General features: G+C 38.0%; 4 protein-coding genes across 55 annotated transcripts in view; 3 read left to right on the forward strand and 1 right to left on the reverse strand.

The window, feature by feature from the left end:
• Positions 1–230: 230 nt before the first annotated feature.
• On the forward strand, positions 231–5,858 carry zmat1 (zinc finger matrin-type 1). Its single transcript, XM_011475096.4, has 7 exons — positions 231–401; positions 1,985–2,091; positions 2,183–2,254; positions 2,471–2,606; positions 2,717–2,989; positions 4,191–4,281; positions 4,797–5,858. The coding sequence occupies exons 1-7, from the start codon at positions 269–271 to the stop codon at positions 5,650–5,652; spliced, it is 1,668 nt and encodes a 555-aa protein (XP_011473398.1). The 5' UTR covers positions 231–268; the 3' UTR covers positions 5,653–5,858.
• A 1,662-nt stretch (positions 5,859–7,520) lies between these two features.
• Positions 7,521–11,897, forward strand: cd8b (cd8 beta). 2 transcript variants are annotated; one of them, XM_004068972.5, is made up of 7 exons: positions 7,521–8,598; positions 9,445–9,795; positions 10,567–10,650; positions 10,839–10,925; positions 11,094–11,127; positions 11,241–11,292; positions 11,373–11,897. In XM_004068972.5, the coding sequence occupies exons 1-6, from the start codon at positions 8,544–8,546 to the stop codon at positions 11,257–11,259; spliced, it is 630 nt and encodes a 209-aa protein (XP_004069020.1). In that variant the 5' UTR covers positions 7,521–8,543; the 3' UTR covers positions 11,260–11,292; positions 11,373–11,897. The 2 variants fall into 2 exon arrangements, with proteins under 2 accessions (XP_004069020.1, XP_011473399.1); XM_011475097.4 differs by having other exon boundaries at positions 7,527–8,598; positions 10,836–10,925.
• A 5,065-nt stretch (positions 11,898–16,962) lies between these two features.
• On the forward strand, positions 16,963–19,137 carry cd8a (CD8a molecule). Of its 2 annotated transcripts, none has more exons than XM_004068973.5 (6): positions 16,963–17,130; positions 17,228–17,554; positions 17,628–17,741; positions 17,826–17,933; positions 18,023–18,062; positions 18,560–19,137. In XM_004068973.5, exons 1-6 carry the CDS (start codon positions 17,082–17,084, stop codon positions 18,606–18,608), a joined length of 687 nt encoding a protein of 228 aa, XP_004069021.1. In that variant the 5' UTR covers positions 16,963–17,081; the 3' UTR covers positions 18,609–19,137. The 2 variants fall into 2 exon arrangements, with proteins under 2 accessions (XP_004069021.1, XP_011473421.1); XM_011475119.4 differs by having other exon boundaries at positions 16,965–17,130; positions 17,231–17,554.
• A 13-nt stretch (positions 19,138–19,150) lies between these two features.
• The window catches only part of cast (calpastatin), a 31,450-nt gene continuing 26,812 nt past the window's right edge, over positions 19,151–23,788 (reverse strand). For 34 of the 50 annotated variants that reach the window (XM_078947408.1, XM_011475114.4, XM_011475109.4 and 31 more), the window contains 9 exons: positions 23,573–23,683; positions 23,174–23,257; positions 22,953–23,051; positions 22,687–22,803; positions 21,063–21,194; positions 20,872–20,958; positions 20,621–20,662; positions 20,326–20,426; positions 19,151–20,232 (listed from right to left, as the gene is read on the reverse strand). In XM_078947408.1, the coding sequence (XP_078803534.1) occupies positions 20,334–20,426; positions 20,621–20,662; positions 20,872–20,958; positions 21,063–21,194; positions 22,687–22,803; positions 22,953–23,051; positions 23,174–23,257; positions 23,573–23,683 (765 nt within the window). In that variant the 3' untranslated portion in view covers positions 19,151–20,232; positions 20,326–20,333. The remainder of the gene's footprint in view (positions 20,233–20,325; positions 20,427–20,620; positions 20,663–20,871; positions 20,959–21,062; positions 21,195–22,686; positions 22,804–22,952; positions 23,052–23,173; positions 23,258–23,572; positions 23,684–23,788) is intronic. The other 16 variants (XM_078947385.1, XM_078947407.1, XM_078947410.1 and 13 more) reach the window with 3 other exon arrangements.

Below are 23,788 nucleotides of genomic sequence, written 5' to 3' on the forward strand. Positions count from 1 at the left end.
AATACTCTGCTTCACTGCTTTTAATACTCTACTTTTCAAATAAATCTATTGGTGTATCCTTTCCTTGTAATTTCCTCATAAACAACTATTGATTTCAGCTCCATTTTCTGTAAAAAATAACGAAATACACATTTTTATAAAGAATCTTAGAAGAATGTGTAGAGATTTCATCAAATACAATTCCCCAGTAGAAATTCTGATTTTTATTTCCTATATCCATTACGTACGCGACTGAAACTACGCATGCGCTGCACAGAGAAGGAAAATAATGGACTCGAGTTTCGAGTGTACTCCTGCTCTGTCAGACACTTCAAATAACACTGTCAGTTCCCCAAATGCGGCTTCTGTCACAGATACTGACAGAGTAATAAACACAAAACATGATAGTGTCCATGTAGAAGGTGAGTTGTGTTTAAAGTGTGAAGTTTCAGTCGTCGCCTGCCTTACTGCGAAACGGTGTTATTAGCTTCTGAGCTAACCGGCTAGCCAACTCTTTAATTTGGGGAGCTATTTTAGCCTCCTAGCTAGCTGAAAAGGCTATCACCAGCTGTGAGAGGCTGGTTTCAAGATGATCATTTTTGAGCTATTTATGTAAATTCTGCACGCACAGGCGTTTTAAGGGAGGGTCATCATACATTTTGACACCTGATCGTCCTAGTAGGAAATGAAACCAAGCTCATGGAATTTAGCGACGCGAGCTTAACGACGACCGTGATGGAATCCGGTATCCGGGCTTTGCCACACGGCTTCTCAGAGACCACAAAGGAGAAGTGGGTTAGTCTGTTCCCACTTAAAGCAATTTAGTCTAATCGAGCCACAATTAATTGATAAACTTAATTACAGAGGGGATAAAAGGAACTAGCTGATCCCTGATTGGGTCTGATCACTAATGAGGTTAAAAGAAAGAGGAGAAGAAGAAAAAAGACATCGAGTTAAGCTAACTTTTATTTTGAAATGACTCATTTAATTTGAAACAGCCAAACGCCACTGTGGTAATCTAAGTACAGTATTTTAAATGTATAAACAAAAAAGAAAAAAGCACAATTCAGGCTGTGTTGGTGTTATAATTCACCATAATTACATTTGACGTCGAAACATAGACTTAAAAATCTTAATTTGTAATCAGCAAAACCACAATAAACATTACATAAAATGTCTTCTATTTGGCATCAGCGAATACAATTTTGAATATATTAAATATGACGTAATCCTTTTGTTTTTCTGTTTGAAAAAACAATGAATAAAACTATTTGACCTGTTTTTCATTTTAAATATAGAATCAATTATCTATAATGACACTTTAGGGTCTTGTAAGTTCAAAGAAATCGCATTATTTTCCGAATAATGTGAGCCATTGCATTTCAAATCTACTGAGAACATTTCAACTATATTAAACATTTAATGGTATACAATCATGTGTCCTGTAATGGAGATATTTATTCTGTTGACATTTGTTATTCAAAATAACAAATGTAATATTTTGTAATGCATTTAGTGTTTTGATCAAGCGACTAGAGTGACATGAGGACAATCACAAAAAGGGAAAGGGTTACTTTGAGTGACAAGATGGTTCCTAATGAGAAACAAATACATCTCACTTGAAGAAGCAGAATAAAGGCGAAATAACAGGTTTTCCAATGTGGTAGAACCATCATTTAAAAATGATTATAACATACTTCTATGATAGTCTTGTAGTTAAAAACCGTAAGTGCAAAAAAATAAAATACACTTTTTTTTTTTACCAGTGTTCCTACAAACGAATTGTACACTAATACTTCAATTTTGTTCAAAGCAATGTTTTAACAAATTTACATTTAAAACATTTAAGTGTGTTTGTAAACAAGTTTTTAGAATTTAAAAGGAAAGTAGGATAAATTGCTATTGAGTCTCTGACGTTAAGTGTAGTCAGGACATTATAATCTTTGTTGTGTTTTGTGTATCACATCACTTACAAACCTGTCCTTTTCTCCTCCCTTTCCTGCAGGAGAAAAGAGCGACGAGCAGCTGCTGCAGGGTCTCCTCACTGACACTTACTGTCACGTCTGTTCCTCCAAGCTGCTGTTCGAGTCCCACAGACTGTCCCACTATGAGGTGGGACATAGCTTTGTTTTTTTAAGGGTTCCAGTAGCAGAGATGTCGTATGAATTTTTTGAAGTAACGCTCACATTTCCTCCGACTGCAGGGAAAGAAGCATGCACAGAAGGTCAAAGTGTACCTAAAAACATTAAGAGGAGAGAAGAATGCAGAGGTCAAGGTAAGTGCTGAGTTCCAGATTATGCTTTTTACCTTTAGTGCACCATTTTTACTAAATGAAAATCAAGGCTGAAGGTAAAAGGTATAGTACACTTACGACCCTATTAAGGAAGAATGCATTAGATTTGATCTTTTCTTAATTTTTTTGCAACAAAAAAAAAGATATTTTCTGTATATTTTCCGCCATGCTTATCTCTGTTCCTCCTGTTTTTACCAGCGGACATTGCAAACTAATAAAAACCGTTTCTGTGAGCTGTGTAACATGGTGTTTAGTTCGGATGTGGTGGCAAAGTCCCACTATGAAGGCAAAACTCATGCAAAAACTCTACGTAAACACACTCTCCACCCTCCAGGCAAGTGTTGACAGATCCAAGTTGCTGTTTTTATTACTTTCATGAACCAGTTTCTTCAATTATGTTGACTAGCAAAGAGAAACTAGCCTTAACTTCATCATTTCTTGCAGACCAAAAATCTGAAGAGCTTCCTTCGCCAAATCCTGCGGGTAAGATTGAGCAGAAAGCAGCCTCAGATGTTGGCACGGAGCTTCACCTGGACCCAACAGCTGCCACAGGCAGCACAAACTCCAGCCTGAAAGACCCTGACAGGTACTGCTCGCTTTGTGCTGCGTCCTTCAACAACCCTCAGATGGCCCTGCAGCACTACAACGGACGGAAACACCAGAGAAATGTGGCAAGGCAGGAGCTTCTCAAAGAGCTGGGAGGCGATGGCCAACAAGGTACTAAAGCACCTTCTGATGACAAAAGATCAGACAGTCGTACACTACAGGGAATGAAGATGTTTGACCATATTTTCTGGAAACTTGTCTTCTTTAGGAATGTTTTATCTGCATTGAGATTCCCATTTGTTTCCAGAAGAAATACTTGCACGGATCAATGTTAGACCACTTATCATAAGGCAAAAAATACCGACACGATCACAAGCTGAGAGGTACACTGCAAAAACATAGTCTTGAGGACGTATTAGACCCTTGCTTCAAGAAAAAATGTCTTATTTTCTGTTTTGCAAGGAAAAAAATCTTATCAATAACGTTTTTCAAAAGCAAAACAACCCTTGTGGTTGGAAATTGTTTTCTTAAAGTAGGAATTCCTGGTAAGACCATTTATGTTTCCACATTGGTAGATTTATTTTTGGCTTATTTAAAGAAAATCTTTCAAATTGTAAGAATTTCTGACTTATTTCTAGGGGGCCTGTTTTTGCAGTGTACAATTGATGAATCCAGCTGTGTTCGGTGGGTTCAAAGCACTGCTTTAGCTGGCCATTGCAGAATTAAAACAGAGTCAAATGACAGGAACGTAGCTGATAGACTGAGAGTGAACCGGAAGAAAGAGAAACTCTCCTGCAGACATGAAGTCTGCCTTAAAGCAGACAAAAAAGGAGTACCTGTAAATGCAAAACAAGTCATTTTCAGAGGGATGTTCAAAACCAAAACACACCAACAGACATTTTTAATTGAGTGGAATTCACGTTTGTTTTTGTGCATCACCTGCTGGTGTATTTGAGCATACTAATGTTCAGTTTATATTGTGTTTGCTCTCAAAACACATCTGTCTAATTCACTTTTTTTATAGTAATATAAGTAGTATTTTATAGTAAAATACTGCATCAGATTTGTCTATTATTGTAAAAGGATTTCTTTGTCACTAAGATAAAACAAGGAATTAATTTTGTTTTGCTGATCGTCCTGAAACTATGAACAAACGTTGAGGGAAAACATCCGTCAGCCATGATGCTTTCGCCCTTTCACAGACCAGCTGGGTAGTAGGTTATAATGAGGACGTGTAGCTTTCTGGCAAATCCTTTTAAGGTGGAGGTAAAAGTTTGAAGATTTTGAGATTAAACTGGAAAATGGAAACAGGTCAAAATCTTGTGTGTTTTGCTTTTGTAGTTTTAACCTTTTCACCCTCGTCCTCCTCCAGCCAACTCCCTGATGTGTCAGATATGTGGCGTGCCGTTCGACTCTGTGGAGATGTACCAGGCTCACATGCAGGGAAACAGACACCTGACCAGGTAAGACCTGGGCGTGGCATCTGCGCTCCAGACAGCAAGGCTGAAAATGGAGTTTTGCCACATCACTGCAATATAATAACAGATTTATTTCCAGTAAAGGCCATCTTAGGTCTTTTTTTTTCCATCTCATTTAGTTGGTATGTAAGCCTTTAAAAAAACCAGTGGAGCCAAGATAGAAAGGAGTAAAACTTGATTCCATTAACAGATAAAAGTAAGCTTGTCTAACAGTTATTTATAATTCTTTTGATTTCTCCTGTTGGAGCTTTTCTAGTACAGCTATAAAAGTCACAATAATAACAGCATTCAGTTAGTGAACCAACAAACCTTTTTCATCTGCAACTTCAAGGAATGTTTTTCTTATGAGTAACCAAGAACATTCTTCAACATTTTATTTTGATTTGGTTTTCCTTTCCTTCCTCTTAGTTTTGATCTTTAATGATTCAAATGGTTTATGTTTTATTTTTCTCTTTACTTTAGCGATTCATAATGCAATTTGTTTCTTTGTTTTTAACCAGGGAGAAGAAGATTAGCGAACTATTTAAATCCCAACCAAAAGTCTACAACACATTTGCAGATGAACTTGCAGATTACATTCAGGTCCAGAAAGCCCGGGGAATCACTCCTAAGACCAGTCAAGGCCTTGCTCAAGGTGATGCAGCAAAGGGGGACCAGGAGGAAGAAGCCCAGGAGGAGTCGGAGAACTGGGAAATGGCCGGAACGATCCCTAACCCTCCTCATCCCCCTCAGTCTGGAACGTGGCATCCTGTTTATCCAGGATCCTCCTGTACTCTCCATAATTCTGGATATAACGGTCCTCCTCCACTTCTCCAGTGCTCGGATCCTTCACAGTTCATCATTGGTCCCACAGAGAGTGGGCAGTACAGAAGACATTTAAGCTCCCCTTCATGCAGCATGTCATCCTCCTCCTCATCTTCCTCCTATAGCTCTCACACAAGTGACAGCGATGGTGGTGAACATGAGCTCAAAGACAGGAGGACGAGCACATCAACGAGGAAGAACGGATACATGAAAAGAAAAAATGAAGGGTCAGACAAAGAGGGGAGGAGGCTGAAGCGCCAGAGGAGAGGAGGAGAGAGGAGGAGGAGGAAGAGGAGGAGAAAAGAGCAGGCTGTAGAATCAGAGGATGAGGGGAGAAGAAAAAAACAAAGAATTTCTAGTGATAAAAAACCAAAAGACAAAAAGCAGCAGAGCAGTGTCATGGAGGAAGAAAAAGATCCTCATTTACAAACTACTGAACACGACAAACAAGCCAAACTCAAATACGGAAAAGAGAAGAAGAAAACAAAAGACAAACCGGATAGAAGGACAGAGGAGGAGAAGCTCTGGGACGACTCCATTCTGGGTTGTTGAATTGGCAAGAACTGATTCTGCCGAAATGTTGATGAATGTCAATCATTAATTTATAAAACGTTTGTAATTTTTGTAAATTTAACTTTGACAGCTCATTGGACACTCTCGGTGTTGGCTAAAGCAAATAAATCTTGTATTTTTTTTAAGTTTTTTGTGAAACTATCCTGAAGTCATGTGGACACAAAACGAAAACCTTCCTGATCAAATGTTTCCCCTTCTTTCAAAATGGTATGTAATTCCTTTGTCTGTCTGGTGGTGGCGCAGTTAGAGCTCAAGAAGCCGCTTGGATGAGCAGCAAAGCCTCTTAGATCATCCGTCATAGTCCAGCTGCTGTGAAGAACAGAGTCCTGTGAGAACATGAGCTGAGCAGACACGGGGCAAACCTGAGTCCACTTCAAAAGCCCTTTATGAAAATCCTTGACGTTTCTCTTTGAAGGGATCTCAAATGTGGGGCATCTTTTTGCTGCTCTTCTTCGGCTTTGTGCGCGCCGATGTGGGGTTGGGATGTATTGCAGATCCTAACATCACATGAGGAGTTTTAGGTCAGACAGGTGCAAGAGTTCAAACGAGGACAGCTCTTTACAAATGTCAAGATTCATCTATAGAAACAGTTTACAGCTATTCTTGGAGCAGCAAACTGAAAATGCAATGAAAGGTTTTATAAAAGTCAAAACTGCTCCAGTCTAGTCTAGTAGTTGTACAAAACACACCAAGATTCAAAAGCTTTTTTTTCTCTTTTCAAATTGGGTAAAACTACAAAGCTGCAGCTCACGACTTCAAATTTGAGACCAACAAAGGCCTCGCCGCTCTGCCATGTGTGAGGAGCCTCTCTGAAGCCCCCTGAGATCTCCTGTTTTCAAAGACTCCTGTGGTCTCGCTCCTCTCGCGCGGATCTGCGACCCCCGTACAGCGTTCAGCTGCCCACATCCTTTAAAACTCCTGCGAGACCTCTCTAAGCCTTACCTACATACAGTTACTTTGAGGCTCAGTTGAGCAAACGTTCCTCTTTTATTTTGTAGTAACCGTGTCAAATTTGACATTTGAAATGATTTTGCTGTTGTTTTGTTTATAATAAGCAGCAAAATAGCAGAAAGGTTCATAGTGCCGTAAAAACAAAGTACTCTGATATTAAATTTTATCTATTAAAAAAATGTCATCTGAGAAAATTCTGTAGATCAAATGTTGACAGGATTAGTTTCTTTAATGAAGAACGAAGCACAAATCCTTTGTCTTTCTGGGTGTTTTATGGTTGCACTGTCAATGCCGCATCAGTATTTCTTCAACATTAAAAGATTTAAGATTTTTTTCTACCATTTTTTTTAAATATAGGCCTATAGTGACATGATATTACAGCAGAATACCTTGAACGTTACTTTAGAAATGCTAAAATAAAAGGTGTTTCTGCACAGACCTATCAGAAATATCTGCTTGGCCAAAGAAAGGATAAATGAAATGGCCATTTTAAATATTTTCCCATTTACTAATAATCTGCAGCCCAGGTTGTTTATTTCTTTGTTTGGTTCTAGTGTTCTTTAATTCAGCATGTCTTTAGCTGCAGCTTGCAGTTGAATTCACTTAAAACCTTGTGTTTGTTCTGCTTTTTCTATTTAAATTTATTTCAATGTTTACATTTTTTTACAGTAAAACTTAGATTTTGTTAAAGAATGTTTTTACTTTTGGGCTTTCAGGGAGTTATGGGTTTCCGTGGAAAAATCCTGATCATTACATATTTTTTTAAATAAATGAATACATTTGCTCTAAAATCCTCTTAGCCTGTTGTTTAAGTGCTTTTTTCCTGTTTATTTTGCACTTTTGTCTCACGTTTTGAGCGCTGATATGAAACAGAAGCCAATCCACATGCAAACAATTCATTTTCTGGAGTAATTCTTAAAATTTTGGAAACACATTTGCCATATTTCCAGTGAATATAAAGTGTACGCTCACATTTGCACATTGGTATTCCCAGTCGGTGCTCTGCAGTGAGACCTAAAGCTCAAGTAGGTCTCTGCTGAGCTCGAGGTCACACACCTGGGAATAAAGACCACAGAAATTCAAACAGTTGCTTTTTTTTCAATTTGATATGCATGTTTAAATATCTGCACATGTGGCACATTACCATTTGTTTACAGTAAAATGACTATCTACCTTTTTCTACTACATCTTTGGCCTTCATCCGGGACGTGAAAACTATTTGACATTTAAGTTTGTTAGATTTAAAGATGTCAAAATTGGTCAAAACTAGTTCATTCTTATGTAATATCTGTTTTAATTTTTTTGTTTTCTTTCAATCTTACATGAAAATATTTTTTCTTTTTTCTTAAACAATATTGAGAAATTGTGCTGAATAGCTGCTAAATAGAAGTGGGCTGAATAAGAGCACATTTATGAAAATGATATGACAGATTTTGGAAGATTGAAGCAAAAAATGATGATGCAAAAATGCATTTGCATTTTTTTTTTTTTTAATTAATCAGTTTTTTGGTTGCAGCAAGATGTGTTGAATCAGTCTCGTCATCCAGATTATAAAGCTACGAACATTTAAATTCTAAAACGATCATTTATCTGCTTCTAGTTTAATGTTCTGATAGTTCAATGAGGTCCAGTTCTTAACACTGCCTGTGCACAGTTTTGTACCTTTAGGGACAATGAAGCTACCACTAGGCTTGGCTTTTGAACCCATCAGTGTAAGCATGATCTCATGCCCTTTGGCTGGAGTGTGGGCCAATCAGATTGGCCTCGTGCATGCTACGCTGGGGGGGTTACCTTGAAGCCTGAGATAGCAGTTCCTCCCTTCATCTCTGACAGATAGTCAGCAGGAACAGAAAGTATCAACATCTTGAAGCTGACTCTCACGTCTTGCTCACACAGCTGATCTCACATTAGCAGACAGGATGATCCCGCTGGGCCCGGCTTGGATTCTGATGACAGTGACAGGCTGGACATTTGGTAAGATTCTGGACTTCTTACTTCTCCTCTCACTGGGCCGCAGATGTTATGAACGCCGTTCTCTGTCTGGGGCCTGTAGGGTGGGATGGCGCTCTCGTTTCACACTGATGTTCGTCTCCTGCTACTTTATGTCTTTAATTATCATTAGGCAGTAGTTTATGGTGGGAACTTAAAGGTATTTTTTAAGTCCCTGACAAAAGCTTTAAAAAATTGTTTTTAACATAAGGATGTTTCTGTCTCATGTTGGGGTTTCACATGACGCTGTTTGGAATATTGTTTTGACCCCGATGCCACATTCAGCCTGTCACTGTTTTTATTTATTCATAAGAAATGCACAGCAGAACATGCTTCATCAGACTAACACATCAGATTGAGGTGTTCAGATTTATTTTAGCTCTATTCCTTAAATTCCAAACATTGTAATTTCTGATACGCTATCCAGCATTAACCCATTTTTAATTGTTGTTGAGAAAATCACCAACACCCAACAGATTTCACCTGTCAAATCAGGTTAATCCTAAAATACAATTTAAAGGTTTCTGTTTAATTTTCAGAAAAGGGCCTTCTGGAAAGTCGTTCCTAATAAGTGAAGCTCAGTTTTAAAGACTTTTTCCTGTTGAACGGCTTTTAAATTTCTAGTCTCAACTCTAACTTTGAATACGATTAACTGAGAACGTGAATTTTAGATGTTTTTTTAAACACCAAATGTTACACATTTAGCAAAGTTTATCTCTATAAGAAGAAACCCACAGAGATCAATCTAACTGTCTTTATACTTTCAAAGTGCACAAAATGGGATTTTTCTCAATGGAATCCCAGTAACGCTCTCTTATCCACTTCTTTTAGGTCCAATTGAGGCCCTGCCAGGAAAAGATTTTAAAGTTCTCTACCCCCCTATCAACAGCAATGAAGCTGTTGACTGTCAATGCGAGCCATCCACATGTGACTATGCCTTCTGGTTCCGCACTGTTCCTGACAGCAGCAAAGTAGAGTTCCTGGGCAGATGTAACAATGCCGATCGTGTTAGCGGTCCGTTTAAAGATAAAGGACGATTCAAGTTCAGCAGGAAGGGTCTTTCCTTTGAGCTTCGCATCATTAATGTGACAGCAGAGGATGCAGGGATTTATTCCTGCGTTCTGAGCGACAAACAGCTTACAATTGAAACGTTTCGGCCTGGAACTCTTCTTCTGCCTGGAGGTTTGTATGATGAAAAGTCAAAACTGTGCAAATATTATGTGCATGTAATATCAAGTGTGTCCGTTTGAACTGCTTTGTGTCACGGCAATCCAAAGAAAGAAAGAAAGTAGATTACAGCGTACGCAGAGATTTTTGATGTCCTCTGCTGCATAAAAATCTCTGCTATCAGAACTAATTTTAATGATGCAAACTCAGAACAAACTAAACAGCAGCGATAATTATAGGGGGATAAATGTAGTAAATTCAAATCTTCTGTCTTCTGCAAATGAATTTGCCTTTTTGAATAAGACTATTGATGACGAGCACAGAACGAGACTCAAAAACAGTTGAAAGATGTGAGCCATCTTTTTGGACGTGATTTATCCAGTTTATGTTTTTGAGGAAACAAAAAGAGAAAAAAAAATAAAATCACATTTTCTGCTGGTCAAACTTTGAGTCTTGTGCATAAATCTGCATGTCACATTATCTGTCACGCACCCAGGTGTGTGACATTTGTTTGACCCTTCCCCTGGGAGAGAAGTGAGCTGCAAAAACAGCAGCGCTGAGAAACCACTTGGTGAATTAACCCTCCAATCCAACCCCTTAATGCTGAGTTTCAAGCAGATTTTAACTCACAACCTTCCAGTCTCAGGGCGTACACTCTACCCCAAGGCTACTGAACTGGTCAAAAACAAACAAGCTTTAACTTAAGATTTTGGTAAAAACAGCATTTTTTTGTGCAAATAATGCAATGTTTCTATCTTCAACCCTGCTTCTGTATCTACCGGACAGTGAGCCCTCCAACATTGCCTCCAACTACAACCACTAAGAAACCAGTCAGATCTCCATGCCTTTGCAAAAAGAAAACTTCAAATGGTATGTCATAATTCTACAGTACATTTTATGATAAAAGGAGTCCAAATCACACATGGTCTAGTAATTCAGTAATTAACCTAGTTATTCGTTGTATGTGATTTGGGAATAAAAGCTATCCAACATAAAAATAAGAAGTAACATGTTTCAAAAAGTTTACTTTTCTAAATATTTTCTGTTTGCTTCAGAAGTCTGTGACTCCCGGGTTCTTTGGCCGCTGGTTGGAGTTCTGGCGGGCTTGGCCCTGACTGTTTTCTGCACTCTGTATTACTTCAGCCGTAAGTGATGTCCTGACTTTACAAGCAAATTAATATGAACTCAGGCAGGAGAAACATTCAAGGGAAACACCTGTTTTCTTTTGCTTTTTATTTAAAAAAGTGAGCATTTCAGTTTGAAAAAGACAGGGTTTTTTTAAACCTTTTTAACATCTATCTAACTAATTTCAGGGCTGCCAAAAAAGTGTCACCACCACTTTGTGAAGTAAGTGTAATATAAAATAAATAAATAAAAAAACAGTATTTGTAAGATTCTTTAATTCCGTTAAAGTTGCTTTACCAGGATACTTCAATTTCTGTTTCTTCTGTTTCTCTCAGGAAAAGGCTAATGTCCTAACGCCTTTCATATTTGTTAATCATTTGACTGAACGTAAGTATCTTAAATGTGCAATAAAACCTTTGTTCCATAATGAAGCTGTCAGAGATTGATACCTGCTGCTGTGGCCTCAGATGCTGATGTTCTTCCACGGAGTCATGCGCTTGTTGGATCCAGAACAAAGTGAAGATCCCCTCCGCTGATGGCAGCATATCATGTTAAATATGTTTACCATTGAAGCAGCCATGTAACATAGAATTTTGTTGTATATTTTCTTTTGTTTGTATTTTTTTGTCACTTTTTATTCAAATGGGAATGCAGATCAATGTTTGGATCTTTGAAATCTAAAACTTTTTAGTTTATGAAATCGTTTCGGAATAAAAGAACTGCACATTTGAGGGCTTACAAGACTTCACTGCGGTTTATGAAACTGGTTTTCATGCTAATCTAAACATGAAAATTTTTTTGGAAACGTAACTTTACAAAAACTTAGAACAATTGGACTGAAATGTTCTTTGTTTTTCATTTAGCTTTTTCTTGTATTTAATTATATTTTCGTCTGTCACTGTGTTACAGGTATGTGTTTTATCACTCATGTATGTTAGAGAAAAAGCATTGTTCTGTAAATCTGTTTAATAAAGTTGCCTAATTTCAACCAATGAAGGAGCAGTGAGGTGTTTAAAAATGTTTCATATTGAGCAGTGATAAGTTCCTGAACACACTTTCCCTTTGTGAGATTGTGGCCCTTTAGCACCACCCAAACCATCCAAGTATGGGGCCAGGAAAGTTTCTAAGAACACAGGGGATCCGACGTAGATAACTTGGGTTCTGAGAAGTCCTCTGCTTCAAAATGTGACATGACTTGGTTTTACTGTACTCATAGAAGGGGGTGTTGTGCTTCTATCGTCAATATTGTGCTCAGCGGAAGTTGAGTAGGTGAATGACGGGGTTAAGGTTCTTCCTTTACATACATTTGATGTATAAACATTTTGTTTCTATCAAAACGGGTCTCAAGTACTTGTGAGCAAAAAACATTTTTCTAATTTGTGTGTAAAATGTAGTCATTTTAAAGACATTTTGAGTTTGAATTGTGTTTCTAACACACACATTTGGCTGCACACCTGTGTGTGTGTGTGTGTGTGTGTGTGGGGAGGGCTGAGTGACAGCGGCGGTGGTCCTGGTCTAATGCAGCGTGCGCAGCTCTTTCCTGTGTGCTGGAGTGAAAGAGGAGAGACGGAGCCATGTTCCCCGAGATGCTATCGCCTCGCTCAGCTTTGAGCTCTTCATCTCCTCTCTAAAACAAATCGACCACAACAGATCCCACAGACCCAACCGCAAGCACTTACAGGGAGACACAGAAAGAGCACTGAAAAATGAAAACAGACTTGACAGAAAAAATAAAAGACAGTCTCAGGTAAAGGGTGTTTTTGCTCATTTTATTCATGCAGAGCATTTCATTCCACAAAATGTCCTCAAAAATACAATACAGTGTGATGAATTCTGGCAAATAGGAGTAAAGTCATTTTACATTTGAAGTCAGAATTACATCAGACTGCCAGTTCTTCTGCTGTAACGTGCTCAATCAAAGAAATGTAGACAAAGTTATCACGTTAGCATGACCTTGGAGCATAAAGAAGCTTTAACATGCATCAAACCACTTTGGCTCAAAAATTACCTTTATCTAGCATCTACGTAAAAGCAAAAACAGAGGAGAATTGTTTTTTTTTTCATAGTTAGAATTAAATTCAGGTGTCAAGGGGCTTAAAGGTTAGAACTAAATGTCATACATTTTTAAAATCTAACATGTAAAGATGGCAGAATCTTTCATAAACTCCTTTTGCTTAATAATTCAGCTTACTAATTGTTTTCAAAAGAACTTTTTAAAGAAAATTTGAGAAAGCATGAATATAATGTATGAAGGGTTCATCCAATGAAAAAAAAAAAAACATTCAGTGTTTTATGGAACATTTTGAAGTCGAAATGGTCAAATCTAAGCCTACCGGTAAATTTTGTTGAAAGGGTTTTGTAAAACATCAATGGGGAATGTAAACATAAAAATATACATTATCCAGGCTTAAATGGATAAAACTGCATTATAATAACAATGTGTTGTTAATTTTAAAAAGTGTATTTTTGCTACCTATTTTTGTAAATGGACGGTTAGATGTCATGTACCCGCTCTTCGTTTAAAATGCTTTCCAGAACTTTTCCCTTCTCCTGTAAGAGAAAAGCTTTCTATAAAAAGTAAAATGTCCATCCTAAACGCTAAATTCAGATATTTATACACAGACAAACATCAAGGTGGAACGATTAGCTGTTTGATGAAAGCTGTAGGTGTGAAACGTAAGGTATTCGTGTTTTTTTCTATGACTGAAAAACTATTCGATTAGACAGAGAGAAGATACATATAAAAAATGGGAAAAATATACAGAAATTATGTGGTGATAACATGATCATATGAAAACTTTTAAGGGCTAAACTTGTCTTATAAATTCAAACTTCAACTTGATATAAAAAATAAGATGCAACACAGTTTTAAGATCCATCATAAAAACGTTACAATCAATTGCTAAGGTAAGCACACAAAGCCATCAAAAGTATAAAGAATAGTTTTTAACATGTACAACAAAGACTGATTTAAATGCTTTCGGTTGCTTTACTGTAACTTACTTGAACACCCGATTATACCCAATGGGAAACCTGAAATAAAGCCCTGATCAATTTTACACACTGAAGGTGTAAAGAATTGCAATTATTTAAATGAAAATTAAATGTTTACAAAGAACATTACTTTAAACTGCTTAAAAATCAACAATCAATGTAACACTATTTATGCAACTTTAAATTAATTTAAAATTAAAATTGTAGAAGGAAATATTTCCCCTCTACAAGAGTGTTTGTTCTTGAACATCCTCACAGGAAGTCTCAGCAGAAACATGGTGAGCAGGCGTGTTCCTGTCAGCAGCTCTTTGCTTCTGTTCGATTCCCCCTTTTCTCAGATCTCCACTTACTTCTAGGTGCCTTCAGTTCCAGAGAGACTTTGCATCCCATAATGTTTGGCGGTGCTGCATCACAGTGGCGGCGGGCCAACAGGCGAAGAACAGGAGAATGACGAATGACGGTGATGTTCCAACACTTTGACTGAGAGTGCTGCCATTTTCAGAGTGAAAGGACGTGTCTTCTGAATGTTCTGTTTTTCTCACTGGCTTCCCCTGGTCACCCACTTCATCAGCACACACACTCATGAGTTTCAGGTTGGAGACCCCCTGTGTGAGTAAGACAGGGAAGCCCATGCAGGTGTGTTTGTGAGTGACTCATCCCTGAAACAGAGATGTGGAAAGGTGGAGTGGGCCTGGTGAGTGCTGCTCTGACTGGGTCTTCCCTCTGATGGAGCATCAACAGAATCCCCTGCTTACTGAAAACCGTATAAGCACCAAAGCCAACCTGGTTTCATCTCCGCTTCACAAATGAAGATCTAAACGGGTTTTTTATAAGGACCATTTAAGCAATAAAAATGAACAAGAAAGAAAATCTGACCAGAGAAATTAACGAGAAACAGTATATGTTGATTTCCCTGTTGCCTCAATTTAGTTGCCTTCTCGCCATCTCCTCCCACCCATGGAACAGATACATCGCCCCCAGAAGAGCGAAATGTCAGAACAGGCCTTACTAAAGAGGTACCTTTATTTTCCATCAAAGAACAGGAAGCATAAGGGGCTTTGAGTTGTATCAGCAGCCAGCTTTCTCCTCAGTTAATCTAGAGTTTCATTTCAGGAGGAAGAATACAGAAACCAGTCCAGAATATGTTCAATAGTTTCAGCCAGAAGCTGGTTCCGCTTCTAAACCAGCTTCATCTGGAATTGCTTGTAAAGATTTAGGTTCCTGAGGCTTTGTTCTGAAACACAATTCTCACCACAATTTTAAAGGAACCAACAGTGAAGTGCTTCTGGTCCTTCTTTCCCTTTTGCAAGTCCAGTCATGCACTGATACCACAGTAGATGTTTTCCATCAGGTCTCCTTCAACTTGTTTTTGAAGGGGAACACCCATGGTGTTAAGGCAAAAGTGCGGCCCACAACTCAACAAATTTTTAACCATTGTCAGCTCCTGCAGAGAACACCTGCAGCTCAATTTGGAGGACAGATTTGGTGATACACTCCTCAAACACAGCTGTGGATCCCACTTCTGCCATCTAGAGGTTCACAGCTAACCCTGCTGCACTCTGAACTATCGCAACAAACGAAAGCTCTTTTTTTAAGTTTTAGTCCAGAGGTCTGAACCTGACGCTCCAGAGCCACACGTGGCTCTTTCATCCTCTCATTGTTGCTCTTTGGCTTTGAAGAAAACCGCCAACAATTTCAATTAATAATAAATTTGACAATTAAATTTTCTCATTTTATTTTTAGACTTCTAGGTGATCTTACTAGAGGGGATCTTTTTTGTTTTTTAACGCTATTAACATCACACTAAATCAAGAGGAATTGAGCACTTTCCTCCAAAATGCAAACATGTCAGATAACTAAGCAATGATGGTAAGAAGTTTGATTTATTAGAGTGGTTTACCATTAGCATAAGCAAATGTCCTATTTTATGTGTAGTTGGTGTCAGAGACAAAGTTCTTAAAGTATAATTGCAAATCTACTGCAGTAGGATCCTTTTTGACACAGGATGCATTTTATTTTGAAAGAAACCTGTGCAGTTGTCAAAGTGAAATTACACAGTTCATTGTAAATTTTTAAAAGCTATTTTTTTAAATGGCTTGATGGCCACAAAAATATAAATAAATTGTATTTTTCTGAACAGTAAAGTGGGACTTTGTGGCTCTCAGTGGGTTTTGGTCTGTAAGAAACTGGACCACATGGCTTTTATTTATAGGGTTAAAGGTTGCAGACCCCTGTTTTCTCTATAACACAACTGCAGTTCCATTTCAAAGCAATTACGATGGTATGAAACTGGCTCCAAAAAAGAACATACTGAGATGGAGAAAGACAGATTCAGAGTCCGTTTGTCAATTCAAAGAGAGACTTTTCACATATAGGACCAAGACATACGACCACTTTTCTAAAAGCATTTTGTAAAATACATTTTCAGATATGAAGTATTTTTTTATTCATAACAAAAAATATCTGTTTGGGATATGTTAAGGCTAAAAACTAATAGCCCCCTTTATTGGAAAATTAATTGTCTTATGCGTAAAATAATTATCCCTTGTACTATCCTATGGGGTCAAGATGACCATTGACGTGTTCTCCCTACCATGACAAAGGTGGATAAAGGTGGAGAGGATTTGGACAGTGAAGATCACAAATCATTGAAGAAAAAAGTTCAGCGCACTGTCTAGTGGGTCTAGATGACCCCACTCCCAATGTTAAAGTGCCTAGGATAGCACAAGGGTTAAACCATGTCAATCATTAGATTTGTAGAAATGGATGACAGCATGGGTCAGGTTAAAGTTCAACCATCAGCGCAAAGCTTCTGGAAACGTCTTCAGAGGAGCACTAACAGCTCCTTTTTCCACGCGCACTCGTTTCCCATCACTGTCAGCGCGCGTACTGGCTGCCACCTTTGTGTGCCAATAACTTCAGGATGAAATCGCGTTGCCTCGCCTGAAACCAGAGGCAGCGCTGCAGCTCGGGTGGGCTCCACTTCAAAACGAGGCGCAGACCACGAGTGCGTTGCAGGAGGCTCTGCAAACGCTCCGGTGCAATGATCCCATTTGACGCAACAGAGAAGAGGCTTCGCAGCTGGGGCGTGGCTTCATTTCACATCGAATGATCTCCTGGCAGCATCCAAAAAACACCACGGAGACGGACTGCACAGCTGTTGTTGTCTGGAAGATTCAATTATGGACCAAAGATGGATGAAGATCCTGCTGACTCTTGTGTTCTACCTGCGTAAGCCAGACCAAAACTTTTTTTTTATTTGGGTATCTGTATGGTCATATCTACCTGCCTGTCTTTGAAACTTGGACTAATGTCTGTTCTTTCCAAGTAGAAGTCACCACATGTGCTGATAGGACATTGCAAGAAGGATCCACTGTACATTTTAAGTGTCAGATTCCAGAGGGGACCGTGGTCTTCTGGTTCCGACTGCTGGATGGCTCCAACATGGAGTTCATCGCATCCTTCAGCAACACTGGCATGGAAAAGAAGTTTGAACAGCAATTCAAAAACCTTTTCAGTCACGAGAAGAAGGATACATACTTTATTCTGACTCTGAAGTCCTTCAGCGCTTCGCGCGACAGTGGCGCATACGTCTGCGCCGCTCTTGTTAAAGGAAACATGCTACAATTTGGAGAAATTGAGCGCGTGCATGGAGGTAATTTTCGGTTCCACAAAGTGGATTTTAAGGTTTTTGCGAAACGAAATAACCATGTACTGTTTTTGTAAAGAGAAAAAGCGGGAAACAACAAAAGCTCCGTCGATGATCTTTACCCATCCACCAACAACTGTCTCCACACGTGCATCCACCAGGAGCTGCGCCTGCTCGCACATGCCGGCTGCAGGTGTCAGGATTCATCACCATTTTTTACTAATAATACTCAGGAAAAAGACAGACAGAAAATACATATTTTTATTTCTTTTTGCAGAGAAAACAAAACCACTCTTGCCTTGTGATCCACTTATACTGGGCTCTCTAGCCGGAGGCTGTGGCCTTCTTCTTCTGCTTCTCATCATCATCACGCTGTACTGCAATCGTACGTTCAGAAACCACAACATTCTTCACACACTTGAACGTTTCAAACAATCTTATATGTGACATTTATAATAATTTTTTTCTCCACAGGGTTGAGGACACGAAGATGCCCACACCATTACAAGAGAAAGTAAGAGGTTTTTTTTAACTAAATTACATTATAATTCCTTTTTTATGTTGTAAAATGACTAAAAGCGGCAAATAACTTTTCTAAAGGTTGCCTTATTAATTTAGGCTAAATCTTAAATGTTAAAATCACATCAAATACATTTAAATTGTATTATTCCAATGTAAACAAAATATATTTTCATTAATATTTTTACTTTATACATTTTTTCTGCATTGAACTTTAAAAAAAACACAACTGCTACACTTTTCTCTACCAAACCATTCGTCACAATGGTTAAATCTTAAAATGATACTTTTCCTTTTTTTAAAAAGAAAAATGTAATGTGTAGCTTTTGAAACCACAAAATACATTTAAATTTTCAAGAAAATGCTTAAAATATAAAGCTGTCACTCTGTGTGTGTGTTGTTTCTTTTTTACATCTACATTTCTTAAAAATTCCAGATTAGAATAATAAATGTTGTTCCTTTTTTTCTGTTTGTTTTAAAAAAAATTTGCAGGCCAAGGGTTTTGGCTCCTGAAAAGCAAATGACCAACGCACGCATCTGATTGAAGAGTTGCCATTTTACTGCTGAACCCATCTTTTGAACTTTAAAAATAAAAGTGAATTTTATTGACATTAATCTTAATCTTAGAAAATGTAATTTACATTGTGGCAAAAGCATTTTTGTCCTTTTTTTCTCTTGAGTTTGATGGCGAATAACACTGTGTTGCAAAACCTATTGACATTTGCTTTTTTCAGCTCTTTTGCTTTGAAATTGATGATGCAATCATTACACAAAACCAAAAATAATAAACAGTTTTTAGATTAATTCATACTGTAAATACCATTTTTTTAAACCTGTCCGTTCACAATTTTTACATTTTTAAATAATTTTTACTGCTTGTGCGTAAACCTTTTCTCACATCCAAAACTATTTCTAAATGTACTGTATGATGCTTTCTAAAGATGGAAAGTCCTTTTTAAATTTTTTTTAAAGTTATAATGCCCATTTAGAAATTTTACATGTGTACATATTTTCTTTGTTTTGCCGTTTCAAAAACAGTTTTTAAATAAAGAGATAAATACAAAAGATAATTCACTCGAGATGTTTTCTGATGTAGTGAGTTGTGATGTCCTTTATTAGTTTGTATCTTTTGCACATATAATAACAATCTGTTGCTTACCCATCAGTCACAATAAGGTTTTTGGAACAAAACTGTATTTGATAAACAGACATTTGTTTAAACATTTGTCAAAAGGAAGTGGGTTGCTTCAACCGTAAGCCGAGTGGGAAACCACGCATCGGTACAAGAAGAACAATTTTTTTTTATTCTTATTTTAACACACAAACACTTACATTTCCCTTGCACCTTAAAGATTTGCCAATTATCTTGAAGCTTACAGTTTGTATGTTTTTCCACTAAAGTGTCTCTTAATATTAATTACACAAATAAACCTGCAGATTTTACAGTGTTGTGTTCTGCAAAACTGTAAACAGAGGCAGTTTACAATGCCTGTAAAAGAAATCTTGATTTTACAAAGTGCACTTGCTGAGTGTTTCTCTGTAAGGCTTCACAGATACAACAGACCCTTTCTTGGACAGATGTTTTTCTTTCGACAGCAGGAGAACGAATCCCGGATATCCTCCACACGAAATAATAGCTTTGTTCAAAATATATATGCAAACTCTGCTGTACATTAGTCTCTCAACGACATCTGAGCACAACATTAAGATTGCACAAACATTCCGACACAAAACACACACTCACACACACACACTCCATACTGCTCCCACACGTGCTGACAGCCCCCCACCCCATACACCACAGCCCCACCGTGCTGACATAACCGGTGTGTTGTCATATTAGTGTGTCACTTAAGATTGCCATCTGAGATGTAGATGCAAGATTTGCAGCTCTAGAAATATATTTGTTTTATACTCCCACCTTTCAACACAATTTGTTCTTTCGTCACTCATCTTTTCTGCCTGGGCTGTTGTGAAAGACCTAAAATCTCATATGAACTCGAAAATACCTGAACTCTGTGATAGAAAAACTAAGGTGGCACCTACAAATGTGTTGGGGAACCCAAGTACATTTGTGACAGCTTAGAAAATAGAATTACTACGCAAAAAGCAGTTCCGCCAATGATGTGCCCTCTGTGCCCTGGAGGACAGACCACGCCCCCAATCTGTGAAGCATAAGACGTATTTGGAGATCAATCAACAGAGAAAAACATTTATCAAATTCAATAAAAATATAAATAAATAAGAGTGAATCTTACCAGGTGAACTAGCTCTTGCCTTCCTTTTTTGTGGCCACAACATCTGAGGTGAGCTGAGCTGAAAGCAGGTCAGCGGCAAACGCCTCCGCTTCAGCTTGCGTCTGAGAGAAAAGGTTTACGAGAATGTATAAAGAAAAACAAAAAGCAGCAATTGTGTAGAAGCAAAGCATGTCAGAGTGTGGAGGTTTCGTTGATGAAAGAAGCAGTTTCAGCCAAGGTAAAGAAAGAAAATTTAAATCAACTCGTGCATATTTAAACCTATTTTAGCCTGTCATGCAACGAGCACTTTGCTTACTTTAGACTTTGACTTGCTTTTAGTCTTTGACTTGTTCTTACTCTGCAATAAAGTGGACAAACTTTTTAGCTGCTCTGGAAAGTGACGAGTTCTCCTTCAGTAGTTTCCAGAGAACCATCTGCAGGGGGCGCCATGTAACAATACACGTAGAGCAGGACATCCCGCTACCCCTTTTGTAACATACTTAATCCTGAAAAAGTTCAGTAACACGAGGAACTCCAATTCCCATCATTCCTGGATCATCTTTTTACCTTCAGCTGCTCCGTTTTAGTTTTGGCCTGGAGTCCTTCTGGTAGCAGCGTGCCAGCCAAAGAGTCCAGAGTGCCACCAGCCATTGGCTAGAGAAGGAGAAAAACAAATAAAAGACAATAAATAAATATTATAACTGGTAAATTTAGAATTATTGTCTAAAAAAGAAGCAGCATTATTTTTCCTGTGCTACCTTCAGGGGCTCTGAGTGCAGCTCAGGGGGCTCCAGCTTTGTCGTGGTTGAAGGAAGTGGTGCAGGAGGCTGGGCGGGAGCAGAGAAGTCCGCAGAAAGGAAGTCCTCCACTGTTTTGTCATCCACAGAATTCTACAAGTCAAAAAATGAACATCTGTCTAAATATATACAGCCATTCTGTACAAGTGGTATAATTTTTGTAGATTGTAATACACGTTTTCCATCTTTAGGTGTGGTAGCTGCACCTTCCTTTGACTGTGCCGTTTACATTGAAACAAATATAAAACAATAAAGATAAATGTAGAACACAAGAGAAATGAGCATTTATTCACCGACGTTAAGTTTAACATCTGGGGCAGCAGCGAAAATAGATCAAGAAACAAAAAGTTTGGGAAGAGCTTGACTGGTGATGTTCACACTAAAAAACAATGACCTGAACAATATTGGCACCAATATTCTCAGCTCTGTTGGGAAAAACTGCAGGGATAAGGCAAATCTCAAAGATTATTTTGGATACATATTAGGAGATTAGAAACATTTTCATTATGACTGCAATACGTTTTGTTTTTTTTCATTGTTTTTTTAATGCATCAAGAGAGGAATCTTTGTAGCACATGTCATAAAAAGTGCTATTACTGAAGGCACTTTTGCCTTATTTGCCGCATTTCCTGAAGTGATAATTAGCAGGTTCCAGATAAAACTGCTTTGAATACAGGGGGGGGGGGGATTCATATAATCATCCTTTTTAAAGTCCCACTCCGATCATCTTTTAATCTATTGTTAATGTGTTCCTAGTGGCCTTTTAATTATGATTATGCAGTATTTCACCAAAATAAAAATAAAAAACTGTGCTGTGTTGTTTTCCAGGACATAGTTTCTGCAGCGGGAGTCCATCAAAATATTGCTTCCAAGTAGTGGATGGCCCTGCTTCCCGTCATTCATCTATTTACATGTTCCCCCGCTATCTTAAAGCCCCTCACCTAACATTATCAGTGCAACAAAAATGGCGAGCAATATTGGAGCCGTACAGTTTTGAGGCAGATGCCAGCTCAGACGAGGAAAACGATGACATATATGATCTATTTGTCTGCAAGCGGATGCATTGGAATGGAGAGGAGCAGAGAGCTTGTGGTTCGTCACAGTAGCTTCTCCGTCATTGCTACAGGTTTTGTTCAACAGGATTTTTTTCATTTGCTCCTGATTCACAACAATTTAAATAGAGAAATACTCAGCAACCCAATTTGAATCTTAATGTTCTTAACATATGTCCTACCTAATCAGAAAAATGCTACAAGAACATGTTAAAAACCATATTTTCATCTGAGCCGGTCTTTATACGTTTTTTTTGTTTTGTTTTTTAATGAAAACAACAAAAATAGCCAAAAATGGTTTTATTGGTGCCAACATACGGATGTTTATGACACAAATTAACAATTTTCAGGTATTGATATGGTCTTTATGGGTGTACTGCAAATTCTTCTGTAAAAGATGAAGTATAAAAATTAAGTGGAAACTCTAAATAATATGACTAAATTATTGGCGTTCTTGACTGCACGCACAAGTTCTTTCGTATCTAAAAAAAAAATATTTTATTAAGTTATAAGGAAATTTATCCTGAACTCACGTCTTGTTTTAGAGCAGGCTTCTCTTTGGGCTCCTCTTTATTACGTCTGTATTCTGGAGGAAGCGTGTCATCCCGATCACCAACTATCACACCTTTCTCCTTTATGACTTTTTCCTCCTAAAGTGAAGAAAAAGAAATTTGGAGCACATATTTTAACTTTTTAAAATGTATCTTTTAATCACAAAAAGAGCAAAGCATTGTTAATTGAGAATACAAATTGGTGTATTTAAACTAAAATACATTTTGTGCGTTTGTGTGTCCCTTACTGTAACAACATCCTTAGGTTTGAGTTTGGGGGGTTCAGGTTTTGGTTTATCGGCTGCTGGCAACGTGTCACTTAGAGCGCTGAAAGCATCAGAGTCATCCTGAGGACAGAACAGTGCAGAGAGGCTGTTTGTAGTCTGCTGTCTCTGAGCTTTTTTTAAGGTGAGTCACAAAGAATGAAAAAGCCCTTTCAAAATAAAGTGTCTGATGGCCTCACAGTTACCTTCTTCTCCTTGGGTTTTGTTTCTTGTGGTAAAGCAGGGAGGACGTCAAGTGTGATGTGTTGCTCCATAGGACACACTGTTTTCTACAGAGACACAATGTTAGATAAGTACACAACCATAAACAATGACTGCACCTCAAGGTTTAGGTCACACTGTGTGTACCATATATTCTCATCCCCCAGGTAGCCAATTGAACTAAGCCATTTTCTGTTGACTCTATCACACCTATGATGTTTTTTTTTCATCTATATCTTTTATTTTCTATTAGAGCTCAAACAACTACATATTTTTACTGGTGTGTTTTTAATTGCAGCCTTGGAGACCCAACATGATGAGGCCTGTTGTGTTGGAATGAAAACGAAATACCAAAACCAACTTGGTAGAGTCGCACACATTACCTCTGGTTTCTGCTTATTGGGAGCAGGAGCAGATGCCTGAACTGCAGAAGCTTTAGATGAAGCCACCACATCTGCAGAAAGAAGGTCCACAGCTGAAGATTCCTTTTTTTTCTGGAAAACAGTCAGGAGATTTTTTAAATAAATAAATGAAAAATCTTATAGCACAGCATGAGAAGAATTTTCCAAACTTGAAAATATTTTAAGACTCTAACAATA

Source organism: Oryzias latipes, chromosome 5 (genome assembly GCF_053564925.1).
Source record: "Oryzias latipes strain Hd-rR chromosome 5, Olatipes_Hd-rR_3.1".
NCBI lineage: Eukaryota > Metazoa > Chordata > Actinopteri > Beloniformes > Adrianichthyidae > Oryzias > Oryzias latipes.

Bases quoted from the DNA above. Each gene is read 5' to 3' on its own strand.
- cd8b (XM_011475097.4), top strand. From the start codon at position 8,544: ATGATCCCGCTGGGCCCGGCTTGGATTCTGATGACAGTGACAGGCTGG. The intron at 8,599-9,444 runs GTAAGATTCTGG...CACTTCTTTTAG, and splicing joins AGTGACAGGCTGGACATTTG to GTCCAATTGAGGCCCTGCCA. The intron at 10,651-10,835 runs GTATGTCATAAT...TGTTTGCTTCAG, and splicing joins CAAAAAGAAAACTTCAAATG to AAGTCTGTGACTCCCGGGTT.
- zmat1 (XM_011475096.4), top strand. From the start codon at position 269: ATGGACTCGAGTTTCGAGTGTACTCCTGCTCTGTCAGACACTTCAAAT. The intron at 2,092-2,182 runs GTGGGACATAGC...CTCCGACTGCAG, and splicing joins ACAGACTGTCCCACTATGAG to GGAAAGAAGCATGCACAGAA. The intron at 2,990-4,190 runs GTACTAAAGCAC...GTCCTCCTCCAG, and splicing joins GGGAGGCGATGGCCAACAAG to CCAACTCCCTGATGTGTCAG.
- cd8a (XM_004068973.5), top strand. From the start codon at position 17,082: ATGGACCAAAGATGGATGAAGATCCTGCTGACTCTTGTGTTCTACCTG. The intron at 17,131-17,227 runs GTAAGCCAGACC...GTTCTTTCCAAG, and splicing joins GACTCTTGTGTTCTACCTGC to TAGAAGTCACCACATGTGCT. The intron at 17,934-18,022 runs GTACGTTCAGAA...TTTTCTCCACAG, and splicing joins CATCACGCTGTACTGCAATC to GGTTGAGGACACGAAGATGC.